Consider the following 14,622-nt stretch of genomic DNA (forward strand, 5'->3'; position numbering starts at 1 on the left):
GTAACAGTCAGGAGCAAGTCAAGAGTTGCTTCGCCTCCTGTGGATTCCCTAACCAGCTATTCCATGAAGCAGTCAGTGACAGAATCTAAACATTAGGTTTTGGTATTGCATCTTGATGGGACATTTAACCAATATTCAGTCCCAATTAGTGGGATAACAAATTTCCCATTATTACTATATTCCTTACCTTCACATCCTGCTTGATCACTCCCAGCACATCCCAGGTGCTCTTACTATGCTGGTCTGGCAGTGAGTAACAGTCCTTCCACTGCATTTTTCCTATTCAGTCTCCAGATTTCAGAGTTCCTGATGGTACTGGTTGGCAGAGATAGCTTGATAATTGGATTTGACTCTAAACTTTCCTTGCCATATAGTGCCACTAACTGTACTGGCACAGCTAGCTCCTCCTTTTATACTTTGTACCTGTTACTGTTCTACTGATAATGGCATAATCAGAATGTTATACCTGCTAAACCAATATAAGTACTACCAATCATCATTCAGTGATATAATCCTACTATCATTTATTATTCCTTTTTCATGATACTATAAATCAGTACAAAAATGGTCTAAAGGAATACGTTGATTGCTGTTTAGACATTTTTGACAATAATCACACAGTTCAGCTAGTACAGGTTTTCCTTTGCTATAAAAAAGAAATAATAGTGGTATTACAGATTCTACTATTTTGAGACCAAATAAATGTAACTTTTAAAATGATAGTTATTCTATGGACAAGATATCCATCACAAGGAAAATAAACAGCCTCTTTTATAGGAATTAATAATTTTCATTGAATCCATTTCACAATAGTTTTTAGACTGGATTATGGGGCATCAAAATAAGTTTATATTCTATCAATCATATTAGATAAGGTATAACTAAAAAGATGACCACCTTCTTTTCTCTGATATTTTAGGAGGTAAACAAATTATTTGACCATGCATTGTCCCCGCAATATATCACAGAACAGCAAATGATATTCTTTGAGCATAATTCACCCAGCAGAAGGAAGGGGAGTATCAAGAGCTCAAGTATTCATTACCTGCATAAAGGTCAAGTTATACAATATTGGTAAGATAATAATGATAATATATTAAGACTTAATAAGTCAGAGTATTTAATTCTTTCAAATGTTAACTAGCAAAAGGGCATTGGCAAAATATGTTATAGTTCATATTTTGATTTTTTTGATATGCTATTTTAGAAATTTAGTAATAAATGGCAAAATGTTTTACCAACTGTCAAGTTTCATAATTTGGTTGCGGAAGTATGGGTGGCATTTTTTTGTCAATTATTACTTTTTTCACTCTTCAAAAATAGATCCACTCTTGTAGTTTTGGTTCAAACCAAAAGCTGAAACTCTGTGAATTCTCAGAGACTGTTAAAAAGTTATTATTTGTCAGTTAACAGCAAAGATTAGAAATATTACCTCTCTTGCCTTTTAGTTGATTGCTGGAATGACATAAGCAGCAAATAATCTAGTTAAAATAACAGCCATTTGAGAGAGTCACAGTTAATATTTATTAGAAGCCTGCTGAGTCCAGTATGTAAGGCTGCTGTATCTGATCCTTAAAATACAATGTTGTAGTTTTTATAAAACCTGGGTTTATTGTGACTTCTTACTTGTTTTCTTCCCATGTGCTAATATTATGTGTTGAATCAGCACTTTACTGGTGCAACACACTTCAGTAGACTCTAGTAGGGACCAACAAGAGTGGACCAAGCCTTATTTTCAGCTGACCCTTAAGTATTTGTAGTTATATCAGTATTTAAATTTTGTAAATCAATGTAATGCTCATTAAAACAGCATACTAATACAATGGGTTACATTTATAGTGCCAAAGGTATCCAGTCCACAATGCACGTATTGGACTCTGGGCCAAGTAGTCCAGTATGGCTTACATTCACACTCCTCAGGGGTATTTGAGGCTTTATTCAATCTACAAAGGATTTGGAGTGTCCTCTGGCTTGGTATATATCCCACAGGCCTTTGCCTCTGTTTACTGGCATGTCTCAGGTTTGAATATTGGACATACCACCCGACCACACTCAGGATATGGCTTTTTTTTTTTTTTTTTAATTAAGTTGTTGCTTGGACTAATGAGAGGATGGCTTTGCTGCCTGCTAGATTATTGTTTATTCAGCATGTTTGCCATGCCTGGCATGTGGCATGAGGGCATGTGTAGACACGTGTAAAGACAAGATCTGCACAGTTAGTGTTGGAGGATCATGCAGGGCTAGCCTTGTAGTCTCATCCATACTGTTTATATGGAGCTTGTCCTGGAGCAAGCTAGCTCACAGATCGCATCCAGGTTTTATCTCAGAGGGAGCTAGTTGGTTGGTTTCTGAAAGGATCCCAAGAGCAAATAGTAGATATGTAGGGTAAGACAATCAAGGTACCAGCCCAGGAGTGAAAAGCTTTAAGGTTAAATTCTACATTCTAATGGCTGTTTCTAGTGAAAGATACCCTTCTGTTACAAGCCAATAACATAGTGTACAAGTACATTCTCATTTAACTTGGAATGCTTATCTGTATGTTACATTTCTAACCAATGGACTGGAGACCAGACTGTCTCAGTCACTAGTGTTTATTGACGTGCACCTGAACCCCCTGTGCCCTTGAGACTTCTAGCCTCCATCTTTAAAGGAAGCAGAATGGCCATCAAATCACTTATTTTTTCACAGCCAGAGCTGTAGGACAGGGCAGAGCTGTCAGAATGCATCTCCTGCTTTTGTTTCCAGTTTGTCTTATTGTAAATGATGGTAGGCAGAAGGGATTCTCTTTAAATTGTTGTAGGATAACAGAGTTCAGTTAATTAGAGTAGATTTTAGTTGTGTTGAATTCTTCATATTTGTTTACACAATGCAAGAAGGTGCCCTTAGAGCCAGCTAAAAATATCTCCTGATTTCAGGTCTTGTTTTCCAAGTGAGGCTGTACTCCTCAGCAACAGGTTCTCAAAGTGTTTGTTCTTCACAGAGGCACAAAAGAGAGAAAATTGTTTCTGTTCTTTTTCTAAAACAACTGAAAAGACTCAAGATGTTAGAAGTAATTTCCTGAATCTATGGGGCCTGTCTCATACACCTGTAACAGAATATATGAAGCTCTGAACAGCCCTCCATTGAAAGTACTTGGTAGTTCTTCTTCTAACATGGTGTATGAGACATCTTATTCAGCCCCCAACTATTTATTTGGCAGTCAGTCTGAGAGGACAGATCCTTGTGTTACTTCTCTAAGGACCACAAGAATGGATTTCTTGTTAAAGGAAGCTGAAATCTATGCTTGATTATTCTGGTGTCTGTAAAGAACTGTCCTTCAGAGCAGCAGTACCAATTACTTCCTCATATTTGCATACACAGTCTGCAGTACAAAGCAGGTATTCTGCACAGATGCTCGAAATCTCTGCTTTGACTAGAACAAGTTCTGAAAGCAAGGGCACAATCTATTCGGCACAACTTATTGGGTCTGCCTTTAGCTGGGTACTGATGCCATCAATATTGCAATTTCCAATACCAAAGATTCATAGATTCCTGAGTCCCTTGCATGACTCTCATTTCCCAGAAGTCTGGAATAGTTAGGAGATCCTTCCCTTGATGATCTCAAAAACTAATAGGTGTTACATACCTCAAAGATTTGAGTCAGTATTTTCCTTTTTGAGTATTGATACAACTCAGTCCAAGACGAAACAGTTCTGTTATCAAACCTAAACATGTCTTTTCTTATTATTACCTTAACAGAAGTTTTCAGAAACAGCCAAAGAGAAACAGAGTTTACATAGCATCAGTGAGCATGGTAGATTATTAGCAGCAGCAATACCTGAGAAGAAGATTTCTTAGATTACCACTGCTTCTAATAATCTATTGTACTCACTGACACAATCAGTTTGACAGTCACTATAAGAGATGTCAGTCAGTCACAAAAGATGTGTATCCTTAGCCACCTCCATCTAGGAAATAATTTGTACTATTCCCAGAATCTGCATAATAGTACAAATTCCAATCCACAGGCATAAGAATGTTTAAATGTTATTGCTTTCCATTTTTGTGTCTGTCTTTAAGTTTAAATAGGCAGGTGTGAGGGGGGATTCAATCCCATACTGCATTTAATATAATCCTTCATTTATGTGCAAATCTGCAGACTAAAAGCTTTATGGTGTCTCAACACCACTTCCCCACCATATTCTGTTTTCCATAAAGTTTACATCTGTACCACAACCTAAGGTGGTTTTTTTTTTTGAAATTTCTAAGGGGTTGGGTTTTTTAAGAATTTGTGTCATATTAAAGTAACAAATTCCCATCTCTATTGCCCCAAACCACAAAATTCGGAAGAAATGATTGCTCTGCACATTTTAGATGTCACAATATAGGAAGTTTCTTACACTCTTCACTGTCTTTATTGACCTATCTAAGGATCAGGGAATTTCAATTCAAGTATGTGCCAGCTTGTATGAAGACATGCTCCAAGATAGCTCATTTAGAACCCACAAGGCATATTACTATGCATTTTAGCAGAGAAAAAGCAATTTCTTCTACTTCTTATGAGTATTCCCATAACACATAGGGATTATAGAAACTGTGCTCTGTGTGTGTGTATGTATGTATGTGTGTATATATGTAGTTTAACTCCTCTGAAGACTATAAGTAATTTTGGTGTAGTATCTCAGTTTGAATCTGGTAAAGCTTTGTTTCGGTCACTGAATAACCTGGCTCAGAGCACCTTCTTCTAGTAACTAATTCTGTGTCAACAGCCACAGAGTACATATGGACACGGCTGCATGAACTCTGTTTACTGAAAGAAAGGTAAGTAATTGCTCTTTGGGTTTTTTTTTTTTCAGCAGACAGGCAAAGGGCTATACAATCTAAGAATCCAAACCTATCCCATCAGTTAGTAGCATTATGAGGACTTTCTTTTAAATATCCTTTCATCTTTGCCGGTCCCCTGACTTCCACATCTGATATTTGCCAGTTTGCTTTGACTCTGGAAAACAATTTCTCTTCGGAATTTGTAGAAATAGCATGAAATGTATATGCTGTTTACCTGGGGAATTATCCAACACAATAAGGAAACTTATACTTCCTGTCATTATAGGCCAGTCGGAGCAGCTCTGGTAGTCAGTGATTTCCCACTGGAATATTCTCCACGTTATTTGTCCTCTGTCATTGTAAACGTTCTGGAGAAGTTCCCCATTGAATCTGAAGGAAGCAGTCCCTGCATTAAATATACATTAACTGTTATGAAGGGCTTAAATGACAATAACATAACACTCCACATTTCTAATCCTGGTAAGTTGCAGATGTAGTCAGTCAAGTGTCATTGATTCTTTACAGTAAAAGGGATCTTCATATACATTCCCTCTTATTTGAAGTCCTGAACTGCAGTCCTGTGTTGCAATACCACTGTTCCCTATTCTAAATAGGCACACCACTTTTTTGCGGGCAAAAAGCTCCACTTGAAATACAAGTACCAAGAACAGCCTAGCTCAAAAGCCATTGCCTTTGGCAGGTGTGAAATACCACTGGATGAGAGATATTTTACCTTTGTGACAATTAGCAGCAGCTCCCAGATCACAGCCCCTGAGTTCTGAACTCAGCAGGAGTCAAAAGATCCTACATGCAGACCATGGAGGCAAAATTCTCTTCTGGGCACCTGAAATACCAAAGCCTATGCTGAGTCCCGAAGTCAGTGAGGGGTTGGTGGCCATTGCATTGATGGAGGTAAGGCCTTGCCATTCTTGAGCAGCAGTAATAGTTGGCTTACAGGAGCCCTTGCTGCATCCTCTCACTACAAACCCCAGCATGCTATGAGCAGCCAGGTCTTGTGAGTAGCAAGGGATGCCAGGAGCTGTTGCTTCTCTGAGTAGCAGCTCCTGGCTTTCATTCCTGTTGAGTTCATAACCTAAGGTTTTAACCTCATAACCTAAACATTTTCTGCTTATTTCAAGCATTGCATATGCACATGCGTATAGGTGCCTGTGTATGTAATTAGGTTCTTAAATATTCTTTTCATTTTAGTTGTGGTGTGCTAGGAACATAGTTATACAATCATTTTAGAAATTGCTATTATCTATAAAGATGTTATCATTTACCAGCTGATTGCTAGCACTCCAAAACTTGTTGTTGTCCTCTCACAACTAAGTCACTTTAAGAGCTTGTGGGAGCAAAATCCACTACAGTGCAAAGTCAGCTGCCAGCATTCTGATCACCTTCAGCAGTGTGGCGGAGTGCTTTACACATGCTACTGTGGTAAGATGAGGAAGTGGAAGAATCATTGCTCCATCCATCTGCTCCATCTCTCCAGCTGAGCTGGCTGTGGTACAGGTCACTCAATAGGCTGCAAATCAGTTCTGGATGAGAATGTGATGACTTTAGATAAAGATAACCCAAAAGTCAAAACTGCATTATCTTTCTTTCTGATGTATGCTAAATTTAGTATGCATATTAGTTCAACTAAGAATAAATTGGTGGTTGAAGTCAGGTATTTGATTACAAACATATGTTCTTTGAATGCAGGAGGCATGAAATGTGTGTGTGTTTTGTTTTGTTTTTCTGAAAAAGCCACTTTCAGCCACTGCTCGGGCCAAGAAGCGTTGTCTCTTTCCTTTTCGCTAGTGTTTATTCTGCTGTTTCTTGGCTTTCTGCTCCTTTGTCTGTCATTTTCTGTGTTTTTTCCCCACTCCTTCCACTTCACCCTCACTGAGACAACACTCCCTTTCAACCAGTCTTTGTGCTCCAGTTTTCCACATGACTTTGAGGCAGACACCCCTCAGATTTCATCTCTTTCATAAAGGAACTCAGACTCTGCATTTCTCCAAATCAAAGGCAGTTGTTATACCCAACAGTGGCACAAGTCTAGTAGAACTCATCTTTTTTCAACATATGGTCCTGATGAGGTTTAAAAGGCCTAATCAGAAGTTTTAAAATAGTGACACAAACTCAAGTCTTTGTCGCTTGAGTGACATAGTACAGTGAGCTGACACCTATATCAGTTGCTTCTTTTCAATTTTTCTTACTATGTCCAAAAATGTGTCACTATATTGTTCTGAGGAAAGAGTACTGCCTCCCAAAGTGCCTCTCTTTGCCTAATGAGTTTGTAAGCGCACCCAAAGATCATATCATTATCTACCCTATAGGAAGCTTTAAGCTGATCTCTATTTTCTCAGTAGCTTGTAAGACCTTTTCTCTGTTTGTTACTGGGAAATAGTGAGGTGACTGCTTAAAAGGTCAGCTTCCCATCCAGAATGGTCTTGGACCAGATGACCATTTATGTCTTTGTTGACTGAATGTTAACCAGAAAATTTCTGATTCCATTGCATTAATTTCTGATACAGCTTTGCACCGGACAAATCCAAAAGAAATTCCAGAAGCTTCCCTTCCTCCCTTTCTTATCTGCACAGCAGTTACTAGACTTGCTAGTTAAGATTAAGCATTTGTAGTCCCCCTTGCACTATCTGTTATTTGTTGAAAACATTCAGCACAGCAACAGGGATCTGTTTGGCTTCTGAGTATCAAGAAAGTCTAAAGCTAAAACACCTCAGAAATCTCAGTCATAAAACTAGATTTAAGTAATCCCCTTTTTAATTTAAAATCAAAAGATTTTAAATTTAAATCAAAAGATACTGCATCAGGTAACCACTCTCAGGGTTTCTGCCCTGGCACAGGAGAACATTTCCACTATAAAGCAGTTGATCTCCCTAATGCACCCGTAGCCTGAGTCATCAAGATCCTCCTCCTGAGACTATTTCATGACTATTTATAGCAAAATCCTGATAAAGCTGCTTCAGGACAACTGTTCAGGTGCACAGTCTTATCCTGCAATAAATACGAGGTAATACGTGGACACTTATCTCACAATGAAAGGAGCATAAACTACCCATTGATCACAGAGTAAGAGCAGCTAGATTTCAGGAGGTCATGCACTAAGCTAATCCTGCAGTAGCATACAGAACGCACCTGCTGGTGTACTTCTGTGCATGGGCACACAGACAGACACGCTTTCACAGGTGAACAGTCCATAAAAGTCCCTGCCTACACATGCCCAGCATATGTCTTTTGGAAGTTTTATAGATTCTGGATGGAGGTTGCCATTGGTTCAGTTCTCTAATACTAAAAAGACCTCAATCATTTCTTTAATAATTTAGGAAGGACAGCTGTTGTATCCACCAGTTTCAAAAGGACTTAATCCTATCCAAACAATATTTTAACAACTTCAAAAAATTTTTTCGCTTCCTGACTGTTGTAAATTATTACTGAGAAGATTAGTATTTATTGTCATGTTTTGAGAGTGTCCAGAGAATGGACACATGAAAGCAGAAAAACACATGTAAAGCTAGGTGGGTTCTGAAGAAGTAAGAAAAGTAATTTGAACTGTGAACAAGGAGAGGGTGATCAGCAAAACCTTTTGAGACCTGAGCTGTTTGCATACTTCCCGATTCCTTTAAATGACCAGAAAGGGATACTACAACCAGCGTCAACGTCTTTGAAAAGCCAGTGTGCGCTAAGCCTGAACTGTCTTTCCTTTCATGGAGTGTATGTATGTCCCCAATTCCTGAACTTTAGCATTGCCCAATTAAAAAAAACAACCTTCATTGGGTTTTTTTTGGTAGCACTATTTTTAAATAGTTTGTTTTAAAAGATCAAACTGGTGTAAATTTCCAAGACAAGAAGCAGCTATGTCATTCTTAAATTTTGTCGTAAGGATGCATAAATTGATTCTGCCTGGTTCCCTTAACAGCAAGTTCTATGCTACACCGAAATTTATTTTTGGTGTAGCTGTTGAAACATAAAAATTCAGAGACATAGATGTGGCTTCTGCTGCAGTGCACAAAGCAGAGTTTCAAGTTACCTTGCAAGGAATGATAAAGGCCCAGAAAAGCAGTTTCTATGTCATTTCTTGCTTGTGTATTGGTCAGAAAGGTAGGCAAAGCTGAAAAAAACTGTGGTTAGCTAGGGAGCTTCTATGTCTATCCCATCTCTAGCTACATTAATGGTATTGGATGGGTGCTTTGGGGGAAGGTGATTACCACAAATGTTTTTAAATGAATTATGGTATAAATGTTATAATCACATGACCTTATGTGTCATGTTAAAATGAAGTGCTGATCATGTCACAGATTCTACCTGTAAGAGTGAGATTGCTGTAGCTAACATGAATTCATCAATCAATGTGGAATTCTACTCAGAAAGTTTTGTTTACGAACATTTTTAACTGAAATTATGGGGCAGATTGTTTTGCTATGTGGTCTTTCAAACGGCAGAAATGAGGAATTATTCAAAATGAAGGTCATCATTTAGGAACAGATCTACAATGCTAAAAATTAACAAAGTTTAACTCTTTGCTTTGCTTTTGTTAGGTAAAAATGGATTTAGAATCACTGATGTGGAAAAGACAGTGGTGATTCCAGGGAGCAGCAGCTTCCTAATCACGGCCATTCTGGACAATCAGACTGCGATAGCAGAGCCCACCATGCCTAACAAGGTGCCTTTCAACGTAAGCTTTCCATCCAAGCAATGGTTCATGCACAACTTTGGTACTGTAAATGGAAAAAAATGGGACTTGAAGTTAGACACGTGCAGATATTCAATACAAGAGTATAATCATATAGCAAAGAATGTCATTAAATACTTGGATCTGGACACAACTTACAATTTCACATTCAGAGTAACCCCTCAATATACAGGTAAGAGACTTGGCATTTAGTCCTTTTTTAAGTGTATAATTTGTATGCAGTGCATGCAATGGCCTTTAGCTGGTTTGGATGACTTTATGCAGCCCAACGATCTCAGCAAAGATAAACCTGGAGTTTCTCTACTAAAATCTCTATCCTTATTTTCAAACACTGTTTTGTGGAAAATTTATTCTAAATGCTTGTTTTCAGCCAAAAGTGAATTTTATCAGATTCTCTCTCTTCTTTCCCACTCAGAAGTAAAAGCACTTTACTTTGGCTGTTACAAAATCTTTTAAGTCTCTTTCAATTTGGTAGTGTCCACACACACATTGTCTTTATTCTTATAACTTAGCACCAGGTTAATTTAAAAGCTGAAACTAGCTGTAAATATAGGGTCTATAGGTACATTTGTAACTTTGATTCAATGTCTCAAAGTTAATTTGGAAAGTGGCACCTTTCCATTGATTCAAATGAGCTACACATATGACCCTTTGTTTTCATTAAAGAAAAATGGCTTTTGACAATTTTCAAATGAAAAAATGTGTACATAAATATAGTTGATGACATTTAAAATAAAGCTGAATGTTTTATTTTAAAAAGTATTTATTCATTTTCTATTGTATATGAACATATACATATATGCCCTTCACTCCCAGACCCCACTTTTTAAGTAGCTGGCCCTTAATAGATTATTGAATAAATCAGATTAATAAAATAGAAACAAAATTATTTTATTTATGTGAAAAATACTGTGGATTATGGTAACGTTTGTCTTGTAAAGCAAATTATTTCTATTGGTAAAAGTTTGCATGGGGGAGCTGTTTAAGAGGAGATTATCATAATCACTAATATAAACATCTCTCATCCAGACTTGAGAAGGGTATTTCTGCAGTAACTGGTATTGACTAGTTGAAGTTGGAGCTCACCCTGATGGACAATTCACTGAAAATATAAGCATATGGTAGTGTCATTGGTGCTGTTCAAATCACTAAGAAAAACAGCCCCTAGATAAGTCTTTAATATTCCAAATTAGGAGGACAAAACATCCAAAGACACATTTTCTAAAGATTACAGCATTTATGAATTCAGGTCCATTTGGAAATTAAAGACACTTGTGCTCCTAAACCCCCAAGGCACATGTGAAAACGCCAACTCTGACTTACAGAAAGGAGGTCAAGTCCTGACCTGTGCATCTGATACGACCCGAGCAACACCCAGCTACCTGGGGAGGCAGGGAGGAATTCAAGGGATGGGCACTGCTCTGGACACAGCAGTACTTTTTCCTAGGCTGAGCAAGCACTCAGCTAATACCAAAGAGTAATACCAGGATTTATAGCTGATTTTGCTGGGAGTAGGTGACCTGTCAAGATGCCTTCCTTGCCCATGGTTCCATAAGGAAACTCTTGTGGAAAAAGCACGTGCACCCTCCAGGAATGCTAAAATCTTGATAGTCAAATTATTACTTTTGGTCCCAGTTAATAGTTTCAGTGCTACCTGTCTGACCTTTCTGCCTGTTAAAGGATAAAAAACAACTCTGCTGCTGCCAATGCTGCTGCTGCCACTGATGCTTGTGTGCACTGCAAATGTAGTGAGGATCTTGCTCTGATTGCCATGGCCTGAACTGCCCCCTCCTATTGCTGCCAAGTGAGTCTGCCCTCTGTGTATAAACCCTCCATTCCGGGTTCTTGCTCACTGCACAATGACTTTGCATCTTAGTGGTTGCACTCTAGTCTCTGATCTTAAGACTATCGTTATCAGTCACTGGATTAATAAATCAAAACCCATTGCGGCCATCAGCCAGGAACTTAGGACTCTCCCTTCCCCCCTGCAGTGCTAACTATCAGGTTAAACCATCATGCTCCCCCATGCATGCTCTGTTTCTGGCTTCATTAACCCTGCGTACATGGCTACACAACAGGCATTTCAACAATAGGAAAGATGTAGACAGCAACTTACTCACCCAGCCCTATAGGCTAGTAGTTAGCTTCTCTTGAGAGAAGGATTTGGACTCTCACACTGTGGAGGATGTTGAACAAGGGGCTTGTACTTTATGGGTGACCGCTCTAACCAGTAGACTATGCTGCCAAAGGTCAGCATCCCTAGCAACAGCTGATTTCATAAAACTAGAGTAGCTCCATATATATTTTAGAACTGAAGATGAACACAGAAGATTTCTTTTAACCTGACTCAACAAGCCAACTGGATCGAGCTCCTTAGGAAATTTGGATGCCGCTTATATTAACTTATGTGAGAGCTAGATTCTTACTTGTATAGGTCAGAGCAGCCTGGTGATGCTCAGAAACAATGTTGAAAGAACACAAGGACAAGAGACAACGGGCACAAACTGAAATACAGGAAATTCCATTTAAACATAAGAAAAAACTTTTTATTGTGAGGGAGGTCAGACCCTGGTTGTGGAGTCTCCATCCTTGGAGATACTTAAAACCATACTGGACAAGATCCTGAGCAACCTGTTTTAGTTGATTCTGCTTTGAGCCTGGGATTTGGACTAGACAATCTCCAGAGGTCCCTTCCTACCTCAACCATTCTGTGATTCTGTGAGCGCTGGGAATTTGCAGGCCAAGTAGAAAGGCAAAGTCAGCCTTCAGACTTAGCCTTCATCTGAGCATGGTTTTATCAGATAATTTTAGCTTGGGTGCTTGAAACACAGAGAAATCCTGTTTTAAACACCTAAATCCTCACTGAGATCTAAACAAAGAAAACCAGTCAGGAAGAAAACTCCTTCCTTTACACTTGCGTGCATTTTCTTTTGTGCATTAACATGGATAAACTTAAAAATAAGCATTTTTTTTCTTAAAAAAAAAAACTATGTGGAGGACAAGAAGACAGTTTATATTCTAAGCCTAAGTAGCAGCATGGAAAGTATGTAAAGACTGAAGTGTCCCAAAGTTGCATTGCTAAGGGTAAGAATATTGCTACAGCAGAAGCTGACAGCTGAGATCTGTTATGTGGTTATGTGGAGTACTGGAGATGGGAAGGAGCTGACTTCTAAGAAAAGACTAAGCCCAAGGATCAGAGAGCTCAAAGCAGTGGAGGGTAGAGAGAAAATATTAACATCAGCACTTTCTACAGATTTTAAAGCATGAGGTAAGTGCAGATGGAAAGGCTAAAGACAAAAACTTACTTTCATTGTCTTCAGCTACAGTATGATAAAGGATAGGTTGGCCAGTCAGCCAAACTGGCARAGAAACAGTTACTGGTATTGTGGAGGGAAAACACACAGAGTTATGATGAAGAAAGATTTTCCCTATTCCTTTCACATACCAACTGATCCTTTCAATGGATCTGTGAAACTGAGTTCTAGAGTTTGAATTTATTTTTTTTCTTTGGGGATTTTCTTTAACTATAGAGAATGGAGTACTGAATACATGTCTTCAATTTTTTTGCTTGATTTCACAGCCTATCCAATGTTTCAAATGCGACTAATAAACCTCATCATTGGCAATCCATCACTACTGGAAGTGACTACAAGAGAGTACTGGGATGAAATTGATAGTTACATACTGGAATTCTCTGTTTACAACAAATTTTACAAGCAAGTAAGGGAAGACAAGTCATCCTTGCTTCCACAGTGGAGCTTTCTTTCATTCTGAATAGCTTTAGTAATGTGAGGGTTATCTTTAGACTGAGAGAATCTGAAAAGTTACAGATTAATTTATGTAGTGTAAAAAATAATTGTGCAAAATTTTATTGAAATTTCCAGTTCATCTTTTGTCAGTCCTTGGATAGAGCATTCCATAATGAACATTGTTCAAGAATATATTATGATATGATATGAAACTTCAAGTAACAGTATTCCTATTTTTTGTTTTTGATTCATTTTTGTATTACTTCTTGCAGTTCTTTTATAGCATCCTTTAAATTAGGGACAGTTTCTTTCTGAGCTTTCTCATTTCAGAGTCCTTTTCCTATTTAGTCATATATAGTTGTGCATTTGATTATAAATATTGCACATGAGATATAATAGGGAAAGACTAAAGGAGGTCAGACTATAGGCATTGGGTGAGATTAGTCTTTGTGAGAATGTCTTCTGAAGGAATGGGACTACCATGATATGGAAGGGAAATCTTAAATTGGTATTAGGAGACTTCAAGAACAGGGTAGTGATCTGAAAACTGTCTTACACTGATTTGTCATTAGAAAAGGCTGTAGAACAAATCAATTAAAGAAATAGCAAATGACTGCCAGGACAGAGACTGTTCATCCAAGAATTTTAAATAGGAAATTCCTCACTAGCTAACTGGTATCATTTCAATCAGTCAAAAGAGCAGAAAAAGACAAACATGCCACCCATTTTTAAAAAAGACTCCAGGGGTGATCTGAGGAATTGCAGTGACCAAAGTCTGACTTTTATGGGTGGGAAACTGATTGAAATTATTGTAAAATAGAATTAGTAGACACTTGCATAAAACAAAATATGAGGCAAGAATCAATGTGAACTTTAACAAAGGAAATCATGTCTGGCATATGTAGCAATTGAAAGAGGTTGAGCTAGCGATTATAGTATATTTGGATTTATAAAAAGCTTTGAGCAAGGTCCCTTTTTAAATTCTCTCAAAGAAACTAAGCTGTCATGGAATAGGATGGAAGGTCATCCATCAACTAACAACTGGATGGGAACAGGAGATCCAACTAAATGGTCGTTTTTTACAAATAATGAAGGAAATAGCTAGTGGGTACCACAGGATCTCTATACCTTCTGTACAAGCTATTCACAAATTACATTGAAAAGGAAGTGAATACTGAAGTGGAAAAGTTTGGAGACAACACAAAATTATGCAGCAAAGTCACAACTAATGACAACAAAGAGTTGCAGAAAGATTTAATCAGTGCAGGGCAACAAGGCAGTAAAACATCTGGTAAAATTCATGGTTAACAAATGCGTTTGGAAGAAAATTACAAAACAAGGAGCTCTAACTTAGCTGTTACTACTCAT

General features: G+C 38.0%; 1 protein-coding gene across 1 annotated transcript in view; it reads left to right on the top strand.

The window, feature by feature from the left end:
• Positions 1–14,622, top strand: part of CATSPERB (cation channel sperm associated auxiliary subunit beta) — a 45,959-nt gene that overhangs the window by 21,219 nt on the left and 10,118 nt on the right. The window contains exons 11-12 of the mRNA XM_026079457.1: positions 9,351–9,677; positions 13,086–13,225. Coding sequence (XP_025935242.1) covers positions 9,351–9,677; positions 13,086–13,225 — 467 coding nt within the window. The remainder of the gene's footprint in view (positions 1–9,350; positions 9,678–13,085; positions 13,226–14,622) is intronic.

This window comes from Apteryx rowi, unplaced genomic scaffold (assembly GCF_003343035.1).
Source record: "Apteryx rowi isolate R43461 unplaced genomic scaffold, aptRow1 scaffold_5, whole genome shotgun sequence".
Classification (NCBI taxonomy): Eukaryota; Metazoa; Chordata; class Aves; order Apterygiformes; family Apterygidae; genus Apteryx; species Apteryx rowi.